General features: G+C 46.1%; 1 protein-coding gene across 3 annotated transcripts in view; it reads left to right on the forward strand.

Moving 5' to 3' along the window:
* The first annotated feature begins 1 nt into the window (after position 1).
* Positions 2–16,440, forward strand: part of spata20 (spermatogenesis associated 20) — a 30,721-nt gene continuing 14,282 nt past the window's right edge. Inside the window, exons 1-12 of one of the 3 annotated variants that reach the window (XM_056429240.1) lie at positions 2–271; positions 1,646–1,753; positions 1,847–1,911; positions 2,048–2,202; positions 2,295–2,438; positions 3,660–3,861; positions 3,953–4,083; positions 6,897–7,001; positions 7,315–7,389; positions 9,474–9,698; positions 9,909–10,101; positions 12,588–12,756. In XM_056429240.1, the coding sequence (XP_056285215.1) occupies positions 81–271; positions 1,646–1,753; positions 1,847–1,911; positions 2,048–2,202; positions 2,295–2,438; positions 3,660–3,861; positions 3,953–4,083; positions 6,897–7,001; positions 7,315–7,389; positions 9,474–9,698; positions 9,909–10,101; positions 12,588–12,756 (1,763 nt within the window). In that variant the 5' untranslated portion in view covers positions 2–80. Of the gene's footprint in view, positions 272–384; positions 1,042–1,645; positions 1,754–1,846; positions 1,912–2,007; positions 2,203–2,294; positions 2,439–3,659; positions 3,862–3,952; positions 4,084–6,896; positions 7,002–7,314; positions 7,390–9,473; positions 9,699–9,908; positions 10,102–12,587; positions 12,757–16,440 lie in introns of those variants that run through there. The other 2 variants (XM_056429241.1, XM_056429242.1) reach the window with 2 other exon arrangements.

Raw genomic sequence — 16,440 nt, forward strand, 5'->3', positions numbered from 1 at the left:
TGGCTGGTCCATGTGAACAAAGTATAGCTAACCTCGGCTGATAACTATAACCAACACGCTTGGAGGGTGGGGGGACTAGGATGATAAGGCTGGCATGGCGTCGGTCGGCGTCCAGAAATAGCCTCGCACCCCTGTTCCCTGCAGCTTTTCTGAAAGCGGACGGTGCTCTGCAGAACTTGCAGGGTCGCGGTAATTGTTCCAGACCAATCCTCCACCCAGCAAGCGAGAGGTCACCGCTCCTCCGCCGCCCACAGCCGGCCTGCTACCTCAGGTAAAGCCCACAGAGGCTAATGCGCGTCACTTAAACTCCCAGCAGACATGTCTAATTTAGCGAATAAATAGACATGTCTGTCGTCATGACGCTGTGAATGGACGCGAAACTCCCGATAGAATAGCAGTTAACTTGTCCCCAACTTTTAACCCCGGTACCAGGAGACACGCCACCGGGAGAAAAATACGTTAAACTGGAGGTCCAGACGCCTCCGTGTGACAAGATAAGCCTTCAAGATGGCACTACTTTTCATAACATATCGGGCGTTTTTTCACCAGGAAAAGTTGCTGTCAGGAGCTCGCGCTGCTAACGGTCAAGCCTTTAGCCGCTTCACGTCACATTTCGTCTCCAAACGTGTCACGTGTGTCACTGACATTTCGGCCGAATTTTAAGATAAGGTCTAAAATATCGGATACTGTTTTCAGTCGTGTTTTAAGGGCAATGAGTCCATAACTGTGAGCAAAATGACATAAACATTGTGGAATAGTGGAGCGGAAGTCGGCATGACATGTCTTTCCGCTAACGGCTAACCTAGCTAGTCACTGGAGGAGTAGCGCGCGAGCTTCTTCATCGGCGTGATGACGCTTGAACAGCGCGTGCATGCGGGTTAAAAAAACCCGACAGGAATGGTCGACTAATGTAGTTAAAGTGTAACTGTTAGCTCGGCTCCACGCTGTCGGAACAAGGACCGCTCTGTGACAGTGTTGACGTGTGTCCTCGTGCGTGAGTGACTGGCCACTTAATGGGACCAGTGCGGCAACACCTACAAGGTAAATGCAGTCATATCGGACATGATGAATGACACCCGAGGGTGCCCTGCTACGAAACGCCAACGTGTCTCATTGCACACCGTCTGTTGGTTGCTATATTATTGCTCAGACCCTCTGGACGCACATTGTAAACACTGTTTCAGTCAGGGAAGCGTGATGATGTAGCCACCCAGGAGGTAGCACCATGTCCCCTAATTTGCTCTCATTCAATATTATTGAATTCTTGCAGAGGTTAAACAAAAAGAAATACAAAACTACGTCATTGTATGCGGCCCCTGATTACTTGAAAGATGTATGATAACCCTTTCTTAAATAAATTTAAGAAAAATATCCTGTGCTTTTATTTTGAAGGTTTAAAATTAAATTTATTTATGTTATATTGTAACATTTTCTTATGTACACTATTTCTACACTCGAATAAACAATAACCAAATGCAAAGAGTTATTTAACAGTTAAAACCGTCCCTTTGAGGGCAGCCGTGATACTGATGTGTCCCACGGTGAACATGAGTATGACACCCCTGATCTAGAGTGTTTATATTGTTGTTTTCGATCAATCAAAAGCGTAAAATATGTTTTTAATTTTTTCACCTGTTTTCATAAGCATGGCGTCGGGAGGGATGTCACCACCGCCACCCCCCAAACACACCAACAGGTTGGCCCAGGAGCGGTCGCCCTACCTGCTGCAACACGCGCACAACCCCGTCGACTGGTAATTGTGCCTCCTTTTCTTTCTCTTTCTTTTTTTGAGGTGCGACTCAAGACACTTTTCTGTAAACGTGACAGAGTGTCCCGCTTGCTTCAGGTATCCATGGGGACAGGACGCTTTTGACAAAGCGAAGAATGAAGACAAGCCAATATTTTTATCAGGTAGAAGCACACCCCCCTGTACCTCACTCTCAGAGTTATTGTTTCAGGAGGGGATTGAGATGTATTTCCCCGTGTTGTCATGCTGACTGACGACAGCTGCGCTCGTCTGTTTGCTGTGACTCTCTCCGGCCGTTAGTGGGCTACTCCACGTGCCATTGGTGCCACGTCATGGAGAGGGAGTCTTTCGAAGACGAGGACATCGGGAAGATCCTCAGCGACAACTTTGTCTGCATCAAAGTCGACCGAGAGGAGAGGCCCGACGTGGATAAGGTCTACATGACCTTTGTGCAGGTGTGTGTGTGTGTGTGTGTAAAAATTGTGTGAGATTTTCTCATTTTCTTGGTTTTTTTCTTCTCATGGCTTTTGGTTGCGCGTGTCTACAGGCGACGAGCGGCAGTGGAGGTTGGCCCATGAGCGTGTGGCTGACCCCGGACCTCCGGCCTTTCATTGGAGGAACCTATTTCCCACCCACGGACCACGCGAGAAGACCCGGGCTCAAAACGGTTCTTAACCGGATTATTGAACAGGTAAAATGGGCCCAATCCAAATCCCACCCTCACACACAAAAAAAAGAAGAAGGCACACTGGTGTTCAGCCCGATAAATTACATTGACACAACATTAATGATGGAACATAATACACACAATATAAAATATATATATATAACATATTTATTCATAAAACATAATTTGTTGTTATTGATGCTGTTTTGACAAAGATGAGTTTATAGATTATTTAAAATGACGTCTCATCTCGTGAGGAAAGAGTTTGCAAGATTTTCAAAAGGGTATAAAATATTTAAGATTTTCTGACGTTAGCATGGTAACGTGATATGCTGTCCCATTCGTAAAAATTCCACCATTTAAAGCCCTGGCAGCCTCTCACTCTCTGAGGGTTTAGGGTTTGAGGCCTTCGGGAGGGCACTGGGATTGGACCATGGTTTTAACCTCTCTATTTAAAACGGTACGATTCCTCAGATCTAGTTTGTATCTGTTGGGGGGCCCGACAGAGATGTGCCGATAACTATTCTCTCGGTTTATAAGTTGCAAGTGTGTTTAACAACTCCAGGGAAAAGGTGACGCCGGAGTTGTTGTTTCCCTCCATCAATGAAAACCATGTGGGACTGATGCGTGGCGTGGTGAGAGCAGCGTGGGTCCTTTCAGGAGGGACGGCGGCGATGGGAGCGGGCAAGAAATTGGTGGTAGAAAGTGGTAGGAAAAAAAGCTGTGAAAAGTTTTGTTTTTTGCCTCTGAATAAACGCTGCCGCTCCTCACGGTAAGTTCTAGTGTCCTGCTTCCCCACTGCTGGGTGAAGTGAAAAGGGTCGGCCCCGACCATGGGAAGTTCTGGAAGCCGAACACCGGCTTTGTGCCGCCTAAGATCTTTAAAAATAAAACAAAGCCCTCTCTTTCTTTCAATCATTTTATTTTGAGTTTTTAAAAGTTACACCAGACAATCAAAAACTAATCAATAAAAAATTACAAAACAACCAACTATACGGACAATCAGACAAGGAAGAAAAATAAATGAATAAAAAGCCCTCTCTTAACATTGAACCTTATCGGGACATCAGGTAGTTCTACAAAGAAATTGTCTCGAGCAAAACACAACAGAGCTCCGCTATGTGAAGAAAAGAAAGACCGTGAAATCGTGAAAGTGTCTGTTGATATTTGAGGGGGAAATTAATCCGAGTCATCTAAAAAGTCAATGTTCAGATCCCTGATTCCTTCTTTGCTTCTGATCCCCCAGTGGCAGAACAACCGCCCGGCTTTGGAGTCGAGTGGAGAGAAGATCCTCGAAGCCCTGAAGAAAGGCACGGCCGTCGCCGCCAACCCGGGAGAGGGTCCACCGCCGGCACCGGCCGTCGCCAGCCGCTGCTTCCAGCAGCTGGCGCACTCCTACGAGGAAGAGTACGGCGGCTTCCGGGACGCTCCCAAGTTCCCCACCCCAGGTAGGGACTCGGCCAGAGTTCCGCTTCGGGCTTCTGGTCCCGATGGACCACTCTTCATATGACTCTATTTTCTCTCCTTCTCCTCCCACAGTGAATCTGATGTTCCTCATGTCCTACTGGTCTGTGAATCGCTCCACCTCCGAAGGGGTCGAGGCTCTGCAGATGGCTTTGCACACACTCCGCATGATGGCGCTGGGCGGCATCCACGACCACGTGGCTCAGGTGAGTTCAAAGTTCAAAAGTTCAAAGTTATCTTTATTGTCAATTTTCCAATGTCGAACATACAGAAAATTTAAAGTACGTTTGTCTCTTTTGTCCGACATAAAGTGAAATAATGGTAATAAAGTGTCGTTTACGTTCAAATAAAAATGAGAAGCACTCAGGACGGTGGGGGGGGGCTTCATTTTGGGCCTTTAATAAATACAATCTGCGCTCATCACTGCTCTATTAAACAAATACTGTATAATATAGAACAGGGGTCCCCAACCCCCGGGCCGCGGCCCGGTACCGGTCCGCAGCTTGGTTGGAACCGGACCGTGGGAAAAAAGTGAATAAATAAAGTTTACATTTTTTTTTTTTTAATCAGTCGGAAAAATATATTATTTTGAAAAAGGACCGGATCCACCCGTGTGTACGTCTGAGCCGCGTTCAGGAGTCTTAAAGTTCGGGTTTCTCGCTGCAGGCGAGTCTCACGCGCCGAACCCTCTGCTGGCGGCACAGTGACAAAGAATCTTAAAACATATTCAACCTGCTCCATGAATTCTGTCACTTCAGGGAAATGACAACTGTTTTCAAGTTGGCCGATAAAGTCGCTGCTGTGTGGGCGAGTGAACAGCGGAACATTCTACATGTTTCAGACGTTGACCGGGTGGAAGAGGCTTTTAAAAGAGTTTGAGCGGTACTCCAACCACAAAAGACCCGACTGCAAAAGAATAGACCTGCAACCCATTTGTAAACAAACACACCCGGTGAATCGAGCCCGTCCGAGCTAGAAAAAAATGTGTTCGAGATGCAAATGACGGTGGCCTTAAGGGACATTTCACACAACAACTCTGCCGGTGTTCTAATGACAGCGACCAGAACTCGGTTAGGAGCAGCGGACCAAACACACGTCTGTGTCGCCGCCTCCATTAGCGGCTCGTTGCAGGTAAACAAGCGCACGGCTCACACTAATTCGGCGTAATGATGAGTTGTAGTTTTGGCACTTTATGCCCTTCGTATAATTGTATGACGTCATATTTATTACGTCATTTATATTGCCGGTCCGTGAAAATAATTTCTGACACGGAACCGGTCCGTGGCTCAAAAAAGGTTGGGGACCGCTGATATAGAACATAACACAATATGGATCTACTGTATGCCTCTTGTGTGTGTTTTGCATTTGCAAGTCGCTCAATGCTGCCACAGATAATGTGGTGCCTCTGGACTACATCCCGTATCTCTCTCTCTTAATGTCTCGCTCTCTCTTAATGTCTCTCTCTCTTAATGTCTCTCTCTCTTAATGTTTCTCTCTCTTCATGTCTCTCTCTCTTCATGTCTCGCTCTCTCTTAATGTCTCTCTCTCTCTTAATGTCTCTCTCTCTTAATGTCTCTCTCTCTTCATGTCTCGCTCTCTCTTAATGTCTCTCTCTCTCTCTTAATGTCTCTCTCTCTTAATGTCTCTCTCTCTAAATGTCTCTCTCTCTTCATGTCTCTCTCTCTTCATGTCTCGCTCTCTCTTAATGTCTCGCTCTCTCTCTCTTAATGTCTCTCTCTCTCTCTCTTAATGTCTCGCTCTCTCTTAATGTCTCTCTCTCTTAATGTCTCTCTCTCTTAATCAGTGCGTTTACATGATGGTATAATTCGAATCTTGCTTTAGTCGGACTATGCTATCTTTTGGGGGATCTGCTATTATCCCAATATACATGGCAGTGAGTAATTCGAATCATTGGCCGAAAGCATGTCATATCCGATACGATAGGTGGCGCTGTTTTCATTACAACTCGTGGTGATACAGCCATTTCCGCGATAGTCAAATTATCAACCGGATCGGATCGAGTTATCCAGGGGTGTTAATCGGATCGTAGTCGGACCGCACATAGTCGAACAAAGGTGTTTACATGAAACGGATAATTCGATTTCAGTCCGACTAAGCCAGTTATTCGAATGCATGTAAACACGGTCAATGTCTCTCTCTCTTAAAGGGGACATATTATGAAAATTCCACTTTTTTAGTGCTTCTATACGTTAATTTGGGTATCTGGCATGTCTCAACACAAAAACGCTGGGAAAAAAAAACTCACGCGGCTTGTTGTGGTTCTTCTATGTCAGAAACGATATGCTTGAGTGCGTCAAATGGGATCACCACCAACGTGTCCGTAGATTTTGAAGCACGCCCATGTAGGGAGTCTGGCTACATGGCCTTGGACCGCCCCCCACCACCACTCGACCCACCCAGTTTAAAGACGGTTCGGTGACCTTAGCCAATGTACAAAAAAAAAAATATGTAGAAGTGACAAAGTTAACTTACCATTCAGAAATGTCCTGTTGAGCCCTAACTTCTCGAACTTGTTCGGGAGTCTCTTCTTGTTCAGGGTCTGACTCTGGTTCAAAACGATATGGTTGCACGACGCTCTCTTCATCTGCAGTAGCCATATTTCTACAAAGGTAATGGCTAGCTGGGCAGGCAGCAGCTAGGCGAGCGCATCTCGTGGAGGAGGGGGGAGGGGGGAGCTGGCTCATTAGCATTTAAAGGAACAGGCACTCAAAACAGGTAAATCTGTGGGGAGGTGTTTTTGACAGGGTAAAAAGGGTGCTGTTTGAAATGATTCTTGTGGTATTTTGACCAAAATATGTTACAAACATTTCATTAAGCCCCCAAGGAACCATATCAACTTGTGGAAAAATGGGCATACGATGGGTCATTTAATGTCTCGCTCTCTTCATGTCTCTCTCTCTTCATGTCTCTCTCTCTTAATGTCTCTCTCTCTCTGAATGTCTCTCTCTCTGAATGTCTCTCTCTCTTCATGTCTCTCTCTCATGTCTCTCATCCACAGGGTTTTCACCGCTACTCTACAGATTCCTCGTGGCACGTTCCCCACTTTGAGAAGATGTTGTACGACCAGGCACAGCTGGCTGTGGCCTACATAACTGCCTCCCAGGTGTGTGTGTGTGTTCTTGTTTGTGCGTCTGACAGGGTAATTATCCCGCCATCCTATCCAAGTCCTTTAACGGCATATTACCCAGTCAGCGAAAGTCGTCGCTGTGAGACTTGGCAGACATTTATTTTCTTCCATCAGAGTAAATAATGACGGTGAAGGCGCTAATACACACATTAGTAAGGTTGTCACTTTTTTACCAATTATCTCCTGAATATATATATATTTCCGTGCTTCGTCGGCACAATTCGGCCGGTTAATACCGGTTGAACTGTGACCCTGAGCAGGTGTGCGCTGTGTGTTCCTGCTCTTCCAGGTATCGGGCGAGCAGCTGTTTGCAGATGTGGCTAAGGACATCCTGCTCTACGTCTCCAGAGACCTGAGTGACAAGGTGAGGCTGCTCGTGTGTGTGTGTGTGTGTTTGTTTTACCTGTTGCATGGGGAACACATGGGGCACCAGGGAGATTGTGATTATTCCAAAGCATCAGTTAGAGACATCGTTTGGATTTTGGGGAGGGGAAGGTTGTGTGAAGTACTTGTCTGTAGGCGGCGTATTACTACCTACAGTAGATGACGGACAGAGAACTAGCACGGGAGCAAAGCAATGCGCTGCAAGGCCCAGGCACCCAGCTAAAAAATGTCTATCAGTTTAGGTGTACGCTATACGTCGATTATTTTCATAGATTTATCCTGCTTTCGGACATTCCCTTCCTTGTTTCTCCCCTCGCAGAACACAGGTGTTGCTGGTCCCCACGATCAATTAGCTTCTTTGTGTTATTATATTATTAAAATTCCTGCTGGAAGGAACTCTCTGACGGCAAGGTATTTTGGTAAAAATATTCTAGATATAGTCTACACTTCAACAGATTATTTTTTAAAGTGGCTAAACTACATTTTGCTGCTGGCCCGCGCTGGTACTGCTTCTCCAAACTTGACCTCAACGTTAAAAAAAAAATCCGAAGTGTCCCTTTCACGGTCAGTGTTGACGCGGTGGTTTGAAACGCATGTTGGCGAAAGCAAGCCGTTAAAGATAGAGCAACAGAAGCTTTGACCTGGGACTTTATTCAGGACTCTTTAAAAATGTTTTTAAAAAAGAGCCTTTTTTAATGTATTAATAATGAACTGATCACTTTGTGACACCCTGTCTGGTTCTGGCGAGTTCTAATTGTCTTTCTTTTAAATGCGATATCCTCCTAGGTTAATTTAGACCTTAATTCTGGAGGAAAATAATTTATTGGGAAATAGGAAATGTAGGAAATGCAGCAGTCTGTTTGTATCTACTGCTGACTAAAAAGGGAATAAACCACCTGTAATTTACCCCACAAGATGCGCGTGTGTGTGTGTGTGTGTGTGTGTGTGTGCTCGTACGCCCTCGAGGACGAGTGGTGGGCACCCGCTGACAAATAGCTTCTTTAACCTTTTGCTCTCCCCTGAGGGTCAAATGCTTTGTTTCTTTCTTTTTAATTAATGAGTCGACAGGAGAGGCACACAATTAATACCACGCTCGCTGTAATCATTACACTCCCGAAGATTTAATATGTAATTATGCGCCGATGAATTAGCGTCGCCATGGCAATTCCCCGAAGACTTGTTTCTTCTGCTCTCCAGTGGCTGGGGACGCGAGGTTGACTCTTCCAGCTCTCATCGCGGCTGCGAGAAAATAACGTTGTGTTCACAGCGTGTCTGCAAAGCCGGAGAGGGGCTTCCACGGCACATTGCGTAATACGGTTATTTTATAAGGTATCGACTTTTTGTGGCAATGATATAATGGCCCAGAGAGCAGGCTTCACGATGAGTGACATCGTGCACACGGATGTCGGACCCTACCCGATGTGTTTGCTCATTAATTCGTGTCACGTACATCGTTCCAGGTCGTTGTTTTTGCCAAAGGTTTGCCGGTCCTGTGATTTTGTAATTTTCGTAATTACATAAAAACTTTTTTTTAAAAATGCGTTTCAATTTAATGCCCCTCCTGTGGCTTTACTCCATGGTGTGTCAACCGTAAAGGGCACAAAAAAAAATCTTTCATTTTACTTTACTCTTAGCTGAGTTCGTACAGTCATGGAATTTAAATAATGGTTGTTTCCAATTCTGGAAAAGTCCTTGAAAAAATTAAATCCCTAAAGTTTTTGGAAAGTCTTGGAAATCTGTTATATTCATATGTTCATTTACATATGATGGATGGATTTAAACATTTATATCAATATTTATTCTTTTAATTAAACTATTGTCTCATCTCATTCATACACCGAGATTTCACCAAATGTTTGGTGATGGAAATTTGGTTAAAAGTCCTGGAAATCCATTGGTCACATGTGTTTGAAACCTGTCTCCCAGTATGCATGTTCACAGTCAAAGCTATTCATTATGAATAAACCATGTGACTCCACAGTCCAACAAAGTCCGATATTTATCCCAAATCCCCATGGCATTGAACAGCATCTCTCCCCTCTCCCGCCCTGCTCTCTGAGACAGTCTGGAGGCTTCTACAGTGCGGAGGATGCCGACTCTGTCCCGGCGTCGGGGGGGCCGGAGAAGCGCGAGGGGGCTTTCTGCGTCTGGACCGCCTCGGAAGTTCGTGAGCATTTGCCGGATGCGGTCGAGGGCGCCGCCCGAGCCGCCACGCGGGCCGCCACGCGGGCCGACGTCTTCATGCACCACTACGGGGTCAAGGAGCAAGGCAACGTTGCTCTGGAGCAGGTCAGTTAAGTTGCACGATGTCACAAGACCAACGTTACATTCCGTGGGGCTGGAGGTAGTGAATCCGACCATGAGAAAAGTAACGCACAATACTAAATCTCAGACGGAGTGTTAAGCTGTTGAACCTGCATTAGTGTGATAGCTGCTGCCGTCGGGGACGAGCTCATTTCCTGCAATCTCCCTCTCATCCCCTGTTCCGTCCGTTGCCAGGACCCCCACGGGGAGCTGCAGGGCCAGAATGTGCTGATCGTGCGCTATTCAGTGGAGTTAACGGCTGCTCGCTTTGGCATCAGCGTGGAGAGAGCCGCAGAGCTCCTGGCCTCGGCCAGGACCGACATGGCAAAAGTGAGGCGGAGCCGGCCACGCCCACATCTGGACACCAAGATGTTGGCCTCCTGGAGCGGTAAGGTCCAGATAACTTGACGTGTACGATTGGACTACAAGTCCAGGGCGGATTATGGGCTCTCTCGCATAGGAGGAAGACACACAGACTTTGCAGTTGTTTCACATCTCTGTGGTGTTGTGTCTCTTTGTGTTCATTTTGTCTCTTTGTAGTTATTGTTTGTGGTTGTTTTTGCTCCTTTTTTGTGTCTCTTAATAGTTTTTTTGTGACTTTTTGGTCATTGTGTGTCTCTTTGCAGTTGTGTTGTATCTCTGTGTGTTTGCTTTGGTCTTACTGTCGACCTTTGAGTCTCTTTGTGGTTGTTTGGCCCTTTTTCATGGTTGTGGTGAGTCTGTTTTGTTCTCTTTGATGTAGTTTTGTGTCTCTGTGGTTGTTTGGCCCCTTTTCATGGTCGGTTTGTGTCTCTCTGGACTGATTTTTAGATTCCTTGTGGTCATTTTGAGTCTCTTCCTAATGAGTAGGCGTACTCAACTCTTTGAGTGACACATTTTATGGGAAAGCAAGCGAGGGCCCTGACACTGGGCCCTGGGCCCGGTCTGTCCGTTAGGAATCCATCCATGCTCCAACAACACCATTATCATAACTTCAGGCTTCACTTTACTGGCCAGCACAGTTTACTGTTGACACATGTTTGCAGGCCATCTGGCTCCTCAGCCACGGGGATGAAAGCTGCTCGTGCTCAGCGGGGCCTGATCATCAAAAGTGTTTGCTTTGGTTTTTCCCCTGTCGGTGGTCAAATTAACGCTGTTGTTTTTAGAGTTTGCATATGCAAAATAATTACACGCAAACTCAATTATCTCTAGTTGCATTCGACAGAATTGGAATAGATCGGCCTCGGTGTGATGCCATACGATGACCGGACCGACCAACCGGACGGCGTTACTTAACCTGGACGGTGCACGGCCGTGGTAATGGATTCACGGGGATGAATCGGCTAAACAAATACAATAGCTGCAGCTAATCAGGGGTGAAGTCGGAGCTGTTTGTGTTTTCGTTGGCGCCCTCTCGTACTTTGATGTTTTATATCAAGGTGAGGTTGGCACACTGATCCAAGCTCCTTAAAAAACTACAAACATTTGTAGATGTGTCTGTGCTCAGGGCTGCGTGTGGAGGAGTCGCATCCTTCCACTGAGATAAAACTGATTTATACTGATTTAGCCATTAAATATCAAATTAAAAGTTTCTTGTGGTCTATCAATAGCCTCTCATGTTGCTTATCCTTTTCCATGAGCCATAAGTGTTGCTTTTATTTGTATTTTTCCCACACTACCAGACCACTGGTCGTTCACATCGGTGGTACCGAACCACCCTGTGCTCCCAGTCACAGGACTGACCAAGGGAAGATAATCCTTTTAGTCCCAGTGGGGACATCTATAGGATCACAGCAGCCAAAGGGGTAAAGTGCACAAATGACATTGTAAGATTACCGGTAAATAAAATGGTAAACTGAATGATATACACGCAGGAAGAATAAATATGGCTATTTCTACCGTGTAGTGATTTTAATATTGCACAGGTTGGAGTGAATGAGGTTCTCAGTGTTTTGTGGTCGACTGTGAGCTCAGCTGGTTGTGCAGCCTGACAGCAGCAGGAAGGACTTGTGGTTCCTCTCCTTCACCCAGCGGGGGATGGGGGGGGGGGGGGCAGCCGGTGATGAAGGAGCTGTGCAGAGCTGTTGGTGATATAGGTTAGCCGCCATTCCTCCACCGTACCCGGTGGACACCCCGGCACGCCGCTGGCCTTCTCTACCAGTCTGTTCGGTGTCTTCCTGTCGGCCGCCGTGATGCTGCTGCACCAGAAGACCACAACAGGAAAGATGGCTGACCTCAGTCTCCCCAGCAGATGGGGTCTGCTCTGTCTCTTTTTTTTATAGATATACAAGTAGTCAAAACAAACTATATCGTCCTTTGACAGGTGATGGCTTCATACACACTATTATTTATAATTTATAGATTATTATAGAGGCACTTGTTGTCACTTTCCATTAGTGTGACGCCAATTTGGATTATTCGTCCAGCACATTGTCTCCGAGGTGATCAATTACAAGAACACACACACACACACACACACCGGCAGATTCCGCTCCCAGGGCTGCCGTCTCCAGACGGAGTATGTTAGTGAGGTAATGAGGCGCTGCGATCTCTGAGAACTTTTCCAATTAGACGCGAGGCTCTCCTCCTAAGATGAAGAAGCCCCTCCATTAATCACCTGTCCTCCGCCGCCACACATTGAAGAGCGGCCTGTGCACTCAACCACACTTTGATTCGGCTGCATGAAAGAGGAGTGCAGGGAAAGAGGGAGGACATGGATATGGAGAGGGGGAACATGGAAAGTTCAAAGGGTGGGGTGGAAATAACTGGCCACACACACCTGTACCTCAGCCAACAGGGGATGCCATGTTCTGGGCAAAAGTCATTTTTCCATTCCACCACCTTCATCTATCACCATCATCATCATCATTTTCACTGGCTCTTCCTCCTCCTCAGGTCTCATGCTGTCGGCCTACGCCCGTGTCGGGGCCGTGCTGGGCGACCAGGCCCTGCTGCAGAGGGCGGTGCAGGCGGGCAACTTCCTCCAGGAGCACCTGTGGGACGCCGAGCGGCAGACCATGCTCAGGTCCTGTTACCGTGGCGACGAGATGGAGGTGCAACAGATGTAAGAGAATTAGTTTTTTAAAATATTGTTTTGTCTCCGCTGAATATCTTGCACCACCTGTGACATACAACTACAGGGTTTAGAGGGGCCTCCTACTGCGGACATCTGGGTTATGATCATGTAGTCGGGTGGATGGATTAGGAATTATTTATGCACATTTTAACACATTTGTGACCAAAATGTGAGCGAAAATAGCATTTTTGTCTAAATAAAACACAAACGCACAAACTAAATAAAACTAAATGGATCCAGGAGCAAAGAAGAGGTTAGATTAATTATACGTATAAAACAGAAAGTCCATTGGACTTGACCCTGCTGATGCCCCGCCCACTCCTCTCTACCTCCATCTGCCTGATGGATCATGGAGGTCTGGATCGTGGTCCATGCCGATTACCAACTATTCATACACTCTGTCAGACTCATTGAATGTGTTGTTACTCTAATGATTCCTTCTGGTCTCATGACCTCTATTATTCTGTCCATCCTGGAGAGGGATCCTCCTCTGTTGTTCTCCTGAAGGGTTCTTCACTCTTTCCCCGTGAAGGGTTTTCTCTATTGTTTGGGAGTTTTTCCTGATCCGATATGAGGTCAAAGGTCAGGGATGTCTATGTGTACAGATTGTAAAGCCCTTTGAGGCAAGTTTGTGATATTGGGCACTACAAAATAATCTGAATTGAATTGAATTGAAAAAGTAAACACAATCCATCACTCCGGTACTGAACGAGCTGCGACCTTTACTTCTGTGTGGCAGGAAAAAACAGATCTTGTCTTCAAGAAAAAAGTGAACAATAAATAAAAATGTTGCGTCGTCATTTTTGTTCGATGTAGTTCTGTTGGAGACCCTTGAAGGGGCCCCTTCAAAAACAAGTTTAGAAGCAGCCAGGGCCGTTTAAATCCTGCTGATCACGTTTATGCTGTGCTTATCTACAGTGTTACGGCCCGCCGCTGCCTTCTTCTTTTTCTTCTTATTCAGGCGAATACAAATGAAGAGTAGTGTTACTTTGGAGTCGAGAAGCAACGAGCATTTGTCTTGTGCCGGGATGACTAACTGACAGGAAACAAGACTATAGGTTGAAATCGGGTTATGGCAGGAAATCAGAGAACATGTCCACATGCACCGCGGTAACCTGGTTACTGTACAGCTGTCATCCGATTGCTCCTCTAGCCTCGATCGCACTGCATTTGAAACCAGGTTGGCCTTAATTTAATTGGATTACAGATGTGCCTGTTGAATGTAATATGACATGGAGAGGAGAGTCTCTGTTGCGGGACAATACGCAGCACTATGCATTTGAATTTTAAAGAGTACCAATCGACTCTAATTTCGAAATCCTTTTGACAAAACATGGCCGAGAAAAACATTTTCCTCCAGGAGAAACATTTTTGTTTGTTTAGTTTTAACCCGACAAAAAGAAAATGGACTTCCTCCTCAACGTGAGTGTCCTCTCAGCCTGGGAACCCCATCGCACAGCGGCACTGGATTGCTCGCCACCCCTCCAGGTTTCCCCCTTCCGTTGGCCAGTGGCTGTGACTGCGTGAGGCTGAAATGCCACCGCATCAGCAGAAAATTAAATAAAAATAAATGTGCCGGGAGACCGTTGATGGAAATCGTACCATTTTATAACGCTTGCTCCCTGTCGCCGTGTCTACGGGGTATGAATGCAACATGATTGTAAGTCGCTTTGCAGGAAAGTGTCAGTGTAATGTAAGATACTGTATATTATAGAAAAATGCGCCGTTCATATTCTTGACCCTGAAATCAATGAATAATCGTGATATTAATATTGGTCAAAATAAGAGGGATTATCAGGTTGGCCATAGCATCAATTAGCACTTGCAAGAAGTGGATTGATCGCAATGAAAAATCGCAAAGTGCCTCAACAAAAGACACGATGGCAAGTAAAAGACCTCAATAGACACAAAACAACGACGACCACAAAAGCAGAGTCTCTACTCGAGCCAGAAGCGAGGAGCGACCAACCAACTGTAACCTCGGGGACCTGCTGCTGATGCAGTGTGAGAAACACACTTCATCAACGTTGGGTTCATTAGGACCGAGGAGAACAATGCACTTGAGTCCAGGACCGGCTCCTCTTCACACGACTGAAGAGGAGGAACGATAAAGATACAGGCGTTCTACCCGGCAAAAGGCCCCCGATGACTGCAGCCGGTGTTTACATAGTTCTTTTGACCCGCGCTGTCTTGCTTATGTGTTGATTTGTAAACATGTTATAGTCACGGCTTAATTTTGTTCTTCCTGATAAGATCTCAGTTTTGTTTTAACGGGTTTCTCAGACCACCTGTTCCCGGAATTCTAAATCCTGCCTTCTTACATTTACACAACGGGGCTCCTGGAGTGTTGCCACACGTGTGTGTGTGTGTGTGTGTGTGTTAAATGAGAAACGCTGGAATGCGAGTGGAAACGTGGGAAAGTTTCTCCGACTGTTTCTGTGTCTCCGTTTCATCTTTCCCGCCCTTGTTGCTCATTCTCCGTAAAACATGAAGTCATTTCATATGTAATGATGACTCGGCGTTATCGCTCAGCGGGACGTTCTCACGGGACTCGATGTGTTTACACGTCCCACATCGGTTCCTCCCCGTCGGAGCAGAGAAGCCGGCGCACCACAGAATCGTTACGGAAGCCATTATTATGAAACGGTCCCCCGAGGGCCGCGGCACGATACGGGACACCGGCGAAGGCGCTTTCAAGGAAATGGCTCGTTGAACGCGCGCCGGTGAAGGAGCGAAGGTTATGTTTTGATCGCCGTGTATTTGTGTGCGTGCGTGCGTGTTATTCGCATAAGTCAAAAAGTATTAAACTGAATCGCATGAAATTTGGTGGGATGATTGGTTATTATCCGGGGACCATTTGATTAGATTTTGGGATTGATCGGGTCAAAGGTCAAAATCTTTTTACCATAGCGCGGTCAATTTATATCCAATTGGCATGCAACTAATGCCAAAATGTTCATAATTCAATGCCCAATCTTGTGATGTGCGAAGGTATGCACTCGACCGAGTGCCCGTTCTAGTTATATTATTTAATGGTTATTTCCATACACGCATACGAGAAAAAGCCCCAATGAATATCTACACTGGACCTAAATAAAGTTTAAAAATACAATTTTTTAAAATTATTTTACTTTTATCCAACAGTAACCAATTTGTTGCTGAGATCTGCTTGAAGAGAAGTCTGACTTGGCAAGAAACATCAACAGTTGTCATGGATACATGTCACAGCATTCTCATGGCGATGTGGTTCCTCTCGTCATATCAGCAATTACCATGAGTACAATTCAAATCTAGTTATTGGAGAAGTTATACTCCAACATTTTTTTTTTTTAGGGCGACACAACTTGCCACGGCCGGCAGCGCTCGTGAATTTCATCACTTTTTTTTTTCTTCTCTAATACAGACAAACAAATGTCGTCAGCAGTATATGAATGGGGGTCGGATTAATGGTGGACTGCAGGAGCGCTCTGGACTCTGGTGGGACGAGCAATCACGCACCCTGTTGACACCTGTGATGCTCGGTGCTGGAACACAGTCAACGTGGATGTGCTAAGTGTTTTTCCCAGATGTTGCACTTTTTCTGTTCAGATGTCGGGGATTTGTTTTGTTGCGGCCGTTTGCATTTCTCGTGATGCTATTTCTTTGGCACTGTGCCTGGATCGTCTACTGCGC

Source organism: Pseudoliparis swirei, chromosome 13, assembly GCF_029220125.1.
Source record: "Pseudoliparis swirei isolate HS2019 ecotype Mariana Trench chromosome 13, NWPU_hadal_v1, whole genome shotgun sequence".
NCBI classification, from domain to species: Eukaryota; Metazoa; Chordata; class Actinopteri; order Perciformes; family Liparidae; genus Pseudoliparis; species Pseudoliparis swirei.